The following is a 13280-nucleotide window of genomic DNA, read 5'->3' as shown; positions in this document are numbered from 1 at the left end:
AGGTTAATAAAAATGAAATAAAACAGAACCACAAAAAAACCTTAATTTTCTCCAAATTAAACCAATGTCAATAAACTCATCCAGATTATCAAAACCTTTATTGGACCCATTATTTATGAACGAGAAGGTAAAACTGGAAATGAACAAATGAGTAAGTTCTTCTTTACTCTGTATTACAGAGATCCCAATCAGGTGGGTGATGTAATGTTAAAAGAGAACTAGCACATTGTGACAGGTACAAAAAAACATATGTACACAGCAGACTGAAGGCAAGAGAGTGTAGTGAAGTCTTTCCAGACAGCTTCAGAACTTTGTGCAGAGGCGACAATTTTGCCAAAAAGCCTTATTCTGAAGAGAACACCTGAATTAGAAAAATATGACAGGTTAAGGGAAAGTTTAAGAAATGGATAGGAAGAAAACACAAGAGGTTCTCAATGAGAAAGAAGAGCTTTTAGAACGAAAGGTCATGAAACAGAAGGACACCAAACGTTCTGAGAGAATAAAGAAAAAAAAAAAGATGATATATAAGAAAAAGGTAAAACTGACATCAAAGGGGCAAGAAACTGAGGGAGCAATACCTCAATGTGAACTGAAACTATGTATCAAATGTTCTGTTACAAGATGCATACTGCACTCTGATCATCCTGCAACTAATTTTTTTTTTTAAAGATTTTATTCACTCATTTGACAGAGAGAAATCACAAGTAGGCAGAGAGGCAGGCAGAGAGAGAGGGGGAAGCAGGCTCCCCGCTAAGCAGAGAGCTCGATGTGGGGCTTGATCCCAGGACCCCGAGACCATGACCAGAGCCGAAGACAGAGGCCCAACCCACTGAGCCACCCAGGCGCCCTATCCTGCAACTATTCTTTACAGACACATACAAACCCTGTGCTTTCAGACCTCCTTACCTTCGTTCATACAATTCCTTCCACTTAAGATTGCCTTTCTTTGCTAATCTGCATATTATTATGTTTGACCTTTAATTCACGTATCTCACCCAGGAGTCAATCAGTAACACTTGCTTTGTTTTTTGTGATTTTCTGTTAACACCCTCTCCCTACAACCTCACAGTTTTCTTCCTTCTGTATTTACATAACGCATCAATGTCTCAAAATCACAGCCATGCCCAGTTCATCTTGGCATCCCACAGTAGAGCCTTATACACAGCAGAACACCTGACAAATATCTGTTAAATGAATTAAATTCCAAGATTAATCTATTTAAATTCTCCAGGGAAAGGTAGCCATTATATAAGCATACCTAGATCAAAGAATTGGATTAGAAACACATCTAATGTGAGATACAAACTGATTCATCACTAATAATTCTAATTAAGATTAATTAATTTCCATTTGACAAATTAATGTTTAGCCTTGAACAAGAAAGTATAAAGATACTCCTAAATTTTCTCTTCTATGGATAGAGTCACAAAATTTACAGCAATACTTTATTAAAAATAAAGTGAAATGCCATTAAGTTTTCTCATTCACGGATGAAGTAAGGATACACTTCTTCACAGAAGTTTTGAAACATATTCTACATGCAATCTTTTATTTTTTTATTAATCTGTGCATCATCAGGCTTACACACTTCACAGCACTCACCATATCACATACCTTCCCCAACGTCCGTAACTATATGCCACCTTTAATCTAGTCTTGTAACCCACCAAAAATCCTTCCTAGAATAAGGTCAGATGTAGTAAACAACTACATTGTTGTTCTCGCAACAATAACATTCTTTCCCACAGGAGATTTCAACTGAGGGTTAGAGGTATAAGTAATCAAGTACTCATTAGAACTAGCAGGTCTACTAACTGAAAATATGTGCCTGTAACTGCTAGGCTGCTCTGTAAGCATCAGAGAGCTAATCTGGAACTCTGGACAAGGATCAGATGAGAGGCAGAGGAATTTCAGCACAGCGTGCAGTCCTGCCTCTGTCCTTCTGCAGCACAGGTCTGGGCCAGGGCTAGTGTGTGCTCTGAAATGGTACTCAGACAAACTATAATGCTTATTTTCAGGAAGATAGTATTTTCCAATAGAGTTCACTATCCCTGAAAGAGATTATTTTCAAACCTAAATAAATATCCAGAATATTTGTTTGTCATGATATTAATCCTGTAATTTTAGGACTAGCCCATCGTTAGCATATTATAAGAATTTTACATATAAGATTTTATATCCAGTTTAATTTGTAGAAGATTGATGTATATATGTCACAATTTATAGTATAATTCTATCACTGAACAATTAACATGTAGATAAAAAGAAAAAATGTTTTCGAAAGGGATTTTTAAAAATTCCACTGCAAAACATTTGAAAAGTAAAAATCACTTCATAATAGCTGTATATAAATCCAAAAGCTACCAATCATGCTCAACTGAACATTTTCTAAAAATCATATATAAATGATTTTAGTTATGGCAGCTATACAATAAGCATGTAATAATTGTATTTACTAGTAAAACACAAGTAATTTATATAGTATAAATTAAATACATTAAATATTTCTTAAAAAAACAAAACAAAATAAAATCTTCTAGGCACCCTGAAACTTAAGTTAGACAAGTTATTAACAAAACAGATTTGATTTAACTTTGATCACTTAGAGACAAATACCCCTACAAAATCATAAACTAAAAATTCCATAAGACACTTTAGAGCAAATAAAAAGACAAAGAAATAAAAAAATCACCGGTAAGATGTTAATGGTAGGTTGAATTCACTTCCAGGTGAAGCCGTTCCCAATAAAGTGTTCCCTTCATAAACACAAAGTGGGATTGAAAAATGATTTTTAATCTGAGAAAGAAAAACAAATCATACTTAGTACCATTAATCTAAGAATCTAAAGATATCTTTTAAAAATCTCATCAAAATATCCCAACAAAGAAACTAGCAGGCAATACTTATTTTGCTTATTTATATAAATAGGAAAAGAAGTAAACACGCTATTACTTATCCTAAAAAATACAAGGAAGGTCACCACTTTTATAGAAAAGGTGAGTCAAAACCAAAACTTTAAAAATCCTAGAAGGAAGTAAAGTAGTATGTTCTTGATTTTAACTTCTTCAGAAAAAAAATAGAAGAATTCATGGGAAAAAATACTGTATCAAAATTTGAAATGTCTGTATGACAAAATTTGAAAAAAGGCCACAGGCTGGGAAATGAAGGCCTTTTTACCTCACTGTTGTATGCTGCTCATAAGATGATATACTCTCCACGCACTTTGGAGGATATCTCATCCATCACATGAGCAGCATATAAAAATGATGTAAAGGGTAACATCACTTTGATTAATATATATTATTAGATAAACGTCCAAACAGTTATATTTACCTTTGAGAGGGATAAAAAGAAACTGGTTAATAAAAACAATTTCGTATTATAATATCTTAGTAAAATCTTGTTTTTAAAAAAATCATACCAAAATAGAAAACATGCTGAGAACTAAGAACTGATAAATGGGTAATCCTAACTACACTCTATGTCTAGATAAACTGTTTGCTCTAACTATTTGAAGCAAAAGAAACACATTTAAGTTTCTATAAATAGTACCTCTAAGAAATTTAAAATTAATGTGTAACTATTTAAAAAATAAAAAATAAATCAACAATAGAGAAAGTAGCCCGAGTCATCTTTTAAAATTGTTAACTGCAGATCAAAAATGAAAGAGAAGAATTTCTGCTTTCAGCCATGAGGGAATAACAGAGACCAGATAAACCTTCCCAACATAGACAACTAAAACACAGGGGGAAAAGAACCCACGTTAAACAATGGTTTTCAGAAATTGGGCAGCAGGCATCAGAGAAAAGAAAGAAAAAAATTAAAAAGAAACCACAAAGATAAGTCCTCAGATTGCCCCAGTTTGCTGCCTCAAGTTTCTACACTACAGTGTAGGAGAAAAAGAGAAGTTAAACAGAGCCCAGTCGGCTGGAGTCAAACAGATAGGAGAATTTGGGGGAAGCCAATGTTTCTTAAACTCACAGCACACTGAGGAGCCAGGCACATGGAGAGTCAAGAGTTGCAGATTCAAGAGTGGCCTCCGTTGTCAAAATTTCACATTGGTACTGACTGGAATATGCACAGGAGTAAACTATCAAAGGCTAATAAAGATGGACACGAGCCCGCCCTTAAGAGCTCTCCAGAGCAGCGGAGGGCTCCTCCCACAGCAGATCTGAGCAAACCTTACTTATCACCGTGCACCCACTTCCATGTTCTCCTGCAACAGGAGTCCATTCCAAGCGGTGTCACTATCCTGGCATTGTGCAAGGAGACCCTACAGGAGCCAGCATCACTTCAAAGGGACTGAGTATGACCGGGAGATGGGAAATAAGCACAGACACCAGTTTGACTACAGCCTCACAAGTGGGCCAGGGGCAGACAATTGATCTGAATGTGGGCTCCACCCACCAACAAAAGCTTCGTGGGGGACAAAATAGGGAGAGTGCCCTACAATATGGTGTGACTACAGCTCTGGCAAAAACCCGGTATGAACCAACTTAACTTCAAGGTGGCTCCCAGACTGACCCACTAACACACAGGGACTAAACCCTTCCCACAAAAAAAGGCAGAGAGTCACCGTAGACAGCTGAACTGAAGGCAAATGCAGCTCAGCCACACAGCAGGCCATATACAACACACACAGGACACAGCCCTGAAGTGCCACATTCTGGGTAATAGGGGACATTGCACTGCAGGGCACTACAGCATCTCTTCTTCATAATGCCACTACTTTCAAGATCAGGAGACATAGCTGACTTTCCTAACACATAGAAACAGACACAGGTTATTAGACAAAATGAGCAGACAGAGGAATAGCTCAAATGAAAAAACATGATAATCCCAAGAGAGCTAAATAAAATGGAGATAATATGTCTGATAGAGAATTTAAAGTGATGGCCATAAAGATACTCACTGGACTTGAGGAAAGAGAGGAGGGTCTCAGGCAAACCCTAAAAAAGGTGACAGAAAGCATTAAAAAGAACTAGAGATGAATAACACAGTAACTGAAATTAAAAATATATTAACAGGAATAAATAGTAGACCAGAGGAAGAACAGATCAGTGATCTGGAGGACAGAGCAATGGAAAGCAATCAAGCTGACAGGAGAGAGAAAAAGAGTAATATAAAATGAGAACAGGAGGCGCCTGGGTGGCTCAGTGGGTTAAAGCCTCTGCCTTCAGTTCAGGTCATGACCCCAGGGTCCTGGGATCAAGCCCTGCATCGGGCTCTCTGCTCAGCAGGAAGCCTGCTTCCCCCTCTCTCTCTGCCTCTCTGCCTACTTGTGATCTCTGTCTGTCAAATAAATAAATAAAATCTTAAAAAAAAATAATAATAAAATGAAAATAGGTTAAGGGAATTCACTGAAATGGTCAAGCACAATAATATATGCATTACAGGGACCCCAGAAGAAAAGGGAAAGAAAAAGGGGCAAAAATTTATTTTAAGAAATAATAGCTGAAAACTTACTGAATCTGGGGAAGGAAACAGATACCCAGATCCAGAAGGTACAAAGAGCCCCCAGCAAAATCAACCCAAAGACGTCCACACCAAGACACTCAGTAATGTAAATGGAAAAAATAAAGAGAAAATCTTAAAAGCAGCAAGAGAAAAGAAAACAGTTAAATATGAGGGTAAGCCGATAAAGCTATCAGCTGATTTTTCAGCGGACACTTTGCAGACCACAGAGTGGCATGATAAATTCAAAATGCTGAAAGAAAAAAACCTTGCAATTAAAGAATACTCTATCCAGCAAGACTACCATTCAGAATATAAGGAGAGAGAATTTCCCAAACAAAAATTAAATGATTTCATCACCAGTAACACAGGCTTATAAAAAATGTTAAAGGGAACTCTTTTAGTACGAAGGAAAGACCATAAGGAAGAGTAAGAGAAACACAAAAATAGTAAAATTAAGTATATCTACAAAAATAAGTCAAGCGATTCACAATGTAAAAGAAAGTATGATACCACATACTTAAAATGGGGGGGAGGAGAGGAGTAATCATTTAGTGCTTTTAAAAAAGGTTAAAAAAAATGGGTTCAAACTTAAGAGACTATCAACCTAATATAGGCTGTTATAGGAATAAGATGTTATATATAAACCTAACAGTAGCCACAGATCAAACACTTGTAACAGGGAGACAAAAAATAAAGAGAAAGTATTCCAAGTATATCATTAAAGAAAGCCAGCAAACCATGAGAGAAAAGAGCAAGAAAAGAAAGGAATAGAGAATTACAAAGACAACCATAAAACAAGTAACAAAATGGTGATAAATACATACCTATTAATTACTTTGCAAGTAAGTAGACTAGACCCTCCAATCAAAAGACACTCTAGGGCAACAGAATGGATAAAAAAGCAAGAACTGTCCATATGCTGCCTATAATAGAAGCATTTCAGACCTAAAGACATATGCAGAATGAAAATGAAAGGATGGAAAAGCATTTATCATGCAAATGGAAGTGAAAAGAAAGCCAGGGTAGCAACAGTTACGTCTGTCAAACAAATAGTTTGTTTGAAACAAAGACTGTAACAAGGGACAAAGAAGGATGCTACCTAGTCATAAAGGGAAAAAGCCAACAAGAAGATTCAACAATTGTAAATAGTTTTGCACCCAACATGGAAGCACCCAAGTACATAAAGCAGTTATTAACAAATATAAAGTAAGTAATTGACAGTAATACAATAATACTTGGGGACCTTAACACCCCACTTACATCAATGGATATACTATCCAAAGAGAAAAATCAAAGAAAACAGTAGCTTTGAATGCCACATTGGAACGGATAGATCTAACAGATATATTCAGAACATCCCATCACAAAACAGCAGAATACACATTCTTTTCAAGTGCACATGAAACATTCTCCAGAATAGATCACATACTGCCGCAAAACAAGTCTCAATAAATTCAAATATTAAAGTCATATCATGCATCTTTTCCAACCACAGTAACATGAAATTAATCAACCACAAGAAAAAAATCTGGAAAGAACACCAATACATGGAGATTAAATAACATGCTACTATAAACAATGAATACCAAGAAATCAAAGAAGAAATCTATATGGAGACAAGTGAAAATGAAAACACAAAGGTCCAAAATCTTTCGAATGCAACAAAAGCTGTTTTAGAGGGAAGCTTATAGAGCTTATAAAGCATACAGGCCTACCTCAAGAAGAAGAAAAATCTCAAATAAAAAAAATATAACCTGGGTGCCTGGGTGGCTTAGTCAGTTAACTGTCTGCCTTCAGCTCCAGTCATGATGCCAGGGTCCTGGGATCAAGTCCCACATCAGACTCCTTGCTCACTGGGGAGTCTGCTTTTCCCTCTTCCTCTGCCCCTCCCCCTTGGTCCTGTGCTCGCTCTCTCTCTCTTTCTCTCTCACATAAATAAAGTTTTTTTAAAAAATGCTTTAAAATAAATAAAAAAAGGAACAAAAAAACCCCATAACCATACATTTAAAAATGCTATAAAGTGGACAAACAAAAACCAAAACCAGTGAAGGAAGGAAATAATAAAGATTAAGAGAAGAAATAAATAGAACGGAAATTTAAAAAAATAGGTCAATGAAATCAAAAGCTGGTTCTTTGAAAATATCAACAAAATTGATCAACCATTAGGCAGACTTATCAAAGGAGAGAGAGGACTCTCAGATGAACAAAATCTGAAATGAAAGAGGAGAAATAATGACCAATACTTCAGAAATAGAAAAGATTGTAAGAGAATACTATGAAACATTATATGCCAACAAACTGGACAACCTAGAAGAAATGTATACATTCCAGAAACATATAACCTACCAAAACTGAAGCAGTAAGAAATAGAAAATTTGAACAGATTAATTACCACTAATGAAATTTAACCAGTAATTAAAAACATCCTAACAAATATTAAGTCCAGGATCAGAGAGCTTCACAGGTAACTTCTATACCAATCACTTAAACAATACCAGTTCTTCTCAAACTATTTCAAAAATAAAAGAGGAAGGTAAGCTTCCAAATTCATTATATTAAGCCAGTATTACCCTGATACCAAAACCAGATAAGACACTACAAAAAAGAGAACTACAGGCCAGTATCTCCGAAGAACATAGATGAAAAAGTCCTCAACAAAATATTAGCAAACTGAATCCAACAATGAATCACAGAAAATGATTTACCAGGATCAAGTGGGATTCATTCCTGTGATGCAAAGGTGGTTTACTATTCACAAATCAAAGAGAGGTATCACATCACCAAGAGAAAGGATAAAAACCATATGATCATTTCAATATATGCAGAAAAAGCATCTGATGAAATACAACACCCCTTCCTAATAAAAACCCTCAGCAAAATAGGTTTAGAGAGAACATACATCAACATAATAAAGGCCATAAATGAGAAACTCACATCTAACGCTATCTCGGTATTGAAAAACTGAAAGCTTTTCCCCAACAACAGGCACAGGACAAAGATGTCCATACTCACTACTTTATGCAGCATAGTACTGGAAGCCCTAGACACAGCAATCAGACAAGAAAAATAAATACCAGGCATCCAAACCAGTAAGGAAGAAGTAAAACTTCCACTATTTGTGGATGACATGATACTCTCTCTCTCTCTCTCTATATATATATAAAACCCTAAAGACTCCATCAAAACACTACTAGAATTGATAAATGAATTTAGTAAGATCACAAGATACAAAATCAATATACAGACATCTATTCTATTTGTATACAAAAATAATGAAGTAGCAGAAAGAGAAATTAAGAAAACAATTCCATTTATAATTGCACTAAAAATAGTAAAATGTCTAGGAATAAACTTAACCAAGGAGATGAAAGGCCTGTATTCTGAAAACTATAAAACACTGACAAAAGAAATTGATGATGACACAAACAAATGGGAAGATATTTCATGCTCATGAACTGAGAGAACAAATATTGTTAAAATGTTGATACTCCCTAAAGCAATCTACAGAGCTAATGCAATCTGTATCAAAATATCAACAGTATTTTTCATAGAACTAGAGCAAATAATCCTAAAATTAATATGGAAACAAAAAAGATCCCGAATAGCCAAAGCAATCTTGACAAAGAACAAAACTGGAGCTAACACAATCCCAGACTTTAAGATATACCAAAGCCACAGTTACCAGTAACCGTATGGTACTGGCACAAAAACAGACAGATAGATCAATGGAACAGAACAGAAAGCCCAGAAATAAATCCACAGTTATATGGTCAATTAATCTCTGACAAAGGAGGTAAGAACATGCAATGGGAAAAAGTCTCTTCAACAAATGATGTTGGGAAAACTGGATAGCTACTTGAAAAAGAATGGAACTGGACTACTTTCTTACATCATACACAAAAATAAACTCAAAATGGATTAAGGACCTAAATGTGAGACCTGAAACAATGAAAATCTTAGAAAAGAGCACAGGAGTAATTTCTCTCACACTGGCAGTAGAACAATTTTCAAGATATGTCTCCTAAAGCAAGGAAACAAAAGCAAAACTAAACTAGTGAGACTATGGCAAAATTAAAAAACTTCTCTAGAGCAAAGTCAACAGAACTAAAAAACCTACTGCATGGCAGAAGATATTTGCAAATGATATATCCAGTAAGGGATTAGTATCTAAAATACACAAAGAACTTACACATATTAACACCAGAAAAAAAAACAAATATTCCAATGAAAAAGTAGACTGATGAGATGAACAGAGTATGAAGAGCACACACAGATGAACAACAGACACATGAAAAGTTTCTCACTAATCATCAAGGAAATGCAAATCAAAACCACTGAGACCTTGCCTGACACCTGTCAGAATGGCAAAAATCAGAAACACAAAAAAAACAAGTGCTGGCGAGGATGTGGAGAAAAAGAAACCTTCATGCACTGTTTAGTAGGAATGCAAACTTGTGGAGCCACTGCAGAAAACAATGTGGAGGTTCCTCAAAAAATTAAAAACAGAAATACTATATGATCCAGTAAATGTACTACTGTGTATCTCCCCAAAGAATATGAAAACACTAGTGTTTGTTACAGCATTATTTGTAATAGCCAAATTATGGAAGCAACCCAAATGTCCACCAATAGGTGAATGGACAAAGAAGAGGTGGTCTATATAAACAATGTAATATGGTCCATAAAAAAACCCGAAATCTTGCCAAATGCAATGATATGGATAGATCTACCGAATACAGTGCTAGGTGAAATAAGTCACGGAAAGACAAATACCTTATGATTCACTCTCACGCGGATTTAAGAAACAAAACAAAGAAAAAAAGACCAAAACAAGGGACAAGTATAGAGAACAAACTGGTGGTTAACAAATGGGAGGCGGGTGGGAGGACAGATGAACTACATGAAGGATATTGAGTACACATATCATGATGAGCGCTGAGTAATGTACAGAACTGCTGAGTCATTATGTTGTACACTTGAGTAACACTGTACTTAATTATACTGGGATGTAAAAACTTTAACTAAAAATTTAAAAATAAAAATCAATTGTCATTGAATATAGTAACTAAAAATCAAGGTAATTCGCCTTAGTATTTTTTTAAAAAATCTTTTCAATAAAGAGAAAACCATGTGGCAAAATCCAACATCCATTTCTGATAAAAACTCAGTAAACTGGAAAAAGAAGGGAGCATTTTCAACTTAAGAAAGGTCATCTACAAAAAAACTACAAGGGGAAACATAATAATGAAAGCGTGAATACGTTACTGCTAGGATTGAGAGCAAGGCAACAACATCTGCTTTCAGAACATTAATTCACATTGTATTGGAGGTTCTAGCCCGTGTAACAGGCAAGTAAAGGTAAAATAAAATAATAACATCCAGGTTTGAAAGGAAAGAGTAAAAAATCTTTGTCTGCACATATCAAAACTGTATCTACAAAAAAGCTACCAGAACAAATAAGTGCATCTACTAAAGTTGCACAGTATGGGTTAATATAAAAATCAGCTGTACTTCTACCAGCAACGAAAAATCAGAAAAATGTAAAAATGCCAATTTAATCTTAGCTTTGTAAGAAACATTGACAACCTAAATCTAAAATTTAAATGGAAGTAGAATGGACTTGGAATAGCCAAAACTATTTTGAAAATGAACACAGAAGGACAACTTATATTACCTGATTTCAAGACTCAGGATAAAACAGTAACAAAGACAATGTGGTACTGGCATGAAGATAAAGAAATCAATGAAACAGAAAAGAAAGTTCTGAAATAAATCCACAAAGATATGATCATTCTTTTTTTTTTTTTTTTGGACAAAAATGTCAAGGCAATTTAATGGGAAAAGGATAATCTTGGCTGGGAAAAACTGAATAGCCATATGGAAAAACATAAACCTCAACCCTTACTTTATACCATATAAAAAGATTCATTCAAAATGGTATTTGGAATATCCACTTAATAGATTATTAATCAACATGTAGCAACATATAATATTAATACACAAAAGTTGATACATGCAAATTTATGCTGAGTGAAAGAAGCCATACTCCTTTCTTAGTTCATTCCATTTACCTAAAATTCTATACTGTGTAACTAATATACAATAAGAACAGATCAGTGGCTGTCTAAGAATGGAGTAGGAAGAGAGAAAACTTTCTGGGCATGTACACTGTGATGAAGGTTTCACAGGTCTGTGTGTCCAAATTCATCAACTTTAAATATATGCAGTTTATTGTACATCAGTTTACTTCAATAAAGACATAAATATTTTTCCTCATATTTTCTAATTAAAATCAAAGGATATACACTGTACCACAAAGAGCTAAAAACAAAATACGGATAAGGTGTTTTAGAGTAGTAGTCTAAAAAGAGTTTATAGAAAGAGTCCTATAAAAAGTTACAAGAATTATTGAAAAAAATTCTACCATTGTTCATACTAGAATAGTACAATTACTGGTAATGGTTCTTCTTTTTTATATTAATTGTATTTCTATTACAGTTTATATTCTTTTGGTAGTAATTAGCTTTATCTATTTTTTAATTAACACACAAATATGTGAAATATGACCCCAGGAAAAAGAAGGATCGTTTTGTACCTGCACTGGGGAGCGAACTGTTATCTTCTTACTTCCTTCCACTCCATCGACTTGACAAACAATAGATCTTTCAACTCCAGACACTCTGTGTCTTACAGTGTACAGTCGTCGTCCCACTCTTGTTAAAGGAATTTTATCAGCAGTAGAGTGGTTAGCAGGTGCTATAAGGAATATATTTGTAAAGTTTTTATTATTGATCATCATATATTAATCTTAAATAGATGTTAAATCCCAGATATAGCAGATTATTTCTTAAACTCGTAAATAACAGTCACTAAAGTTTTTAGATACAAGACCATAAAAAAAGGGCTATTTCTTTGTATAATTTATACAAAGGGCTATATTAAGAAGCCACAATACATTTCCACAGCATTCATCTAAAACCTTCAAAGCAAATAAATAAATAAATAAACAAGAAAACCTTCAAAGCGCTTACCAAAAAAAATAAAATAATAATAAGATTTTATTTATTTATTTGACAGAGAGAGACAGTGAGAGAAGGAACACAAGCAGGGGGAGTGGGAGAAGAGGAAGCAGGCTTCCTGTCGAGCAGAGAGCCCAATGGCGGGGCTAGATCCCAGTACCCTAGGATCATGACCTGAGCCCAAGGCAGCCGCTTTAGTAACTGACCCACCCTGGCAAGCTCTCCCAACCCAAAATTTTTTTAATTGGAAAAAAAAAGCTTTCATTCAGTAGTTTAACCTACGTGAATAATATAAATGCTTTCAAACAAACAAGAGAAATTATTATAAAATATAAGAACACTGGTCTTTGGTTTGCTGTCATAATAACCAGAGCCTAATACCTGTAGGTAGTCACTGGCAATTACCAAAGTAGCTGTAAAATTTCAGTTTTTCATTATTCCAACAACCTGTGATACTTTATGATCTCTAAGACCTGATTAAACAAAATTTAGACACATTTATTTAATATACATACTGCATTTTATTGGGGGGTGTGAATTACTTATTGACATAGACACCCCCCCAACTCGGTAAAAATGTTAGTTCAAAAACAAGAGAGGTAAAATTGACAAGAGCAGTTCACTGACAATGTCTGGACAACACCTGAAATCTAGCCATTTTAACAACGGCAACATTTCCGGACCAGGAGAAAGCACTAGGTATCATCAGCCTTGGTACCCCTCCCCTAGGTCTTTCATCTTTCAAATTCCCTCCCTTCTCCCCTAATTATTTAAATGTCAGAGTATCAGAAAGGGGTGTGGGTG

General features: G+C 35.0%; 1 protein-coding gene across 6 annotated transcripts in view; it reads right to left on the bottom strand.

Moving 5' to 3' along the window:
* Positions 1 to 13280, bottom strand: part of LOC111153487 (vacuolar protein sorting 13 homolog A) — a 225743-nt gene that overhangs the window by 62073 nt on the left and 150390 nt on the right. For all 6 annotated transcript variants that reach the window (XR_002641007.1, XM_022512530.1, XM_022512531.1 and 3 more), the window contains 2 exons: positions 12053 to 12213; positions 2693 to 2796 (listed from right to left, as the gene is read on the bottom strand). Coding sequence is in view for 5 of the 6 variants with exons in the window: in XM_022512530.1 (XP_022368238.1) it covers positions 2693 to 2796; positions 12053 to 12213 (265 nt within the window). In the remaining variant the exon portion in view is untranslated. The remainder of the gene's footprint in view (positions 1 to 2692; positions 2797 to 12052; positions 12214 to 13280) is intronic.

This window comes from Enhydra lutris, unplaced genomic scaffold, assembly GCF_002288905.1.
Source record: "Enhydra lutris kenyoni isolate GAN:26980312 unplaced genomic scaffold, ASM228890v2 scaffoldscaffold33, whole genome shotgun sequence".
In the NCBI taxonomy this organism is placed as follows: Eukaryota; Metazoa; Chordata; class Mammalia; order Carnivora; family Mustelidae; genus Enhydra; species Enhydra lutris.
Note: the sequence above shows the minus strand (reverse complement) of the source record. Positions and strands in the feature narration are given on the sequence as shown.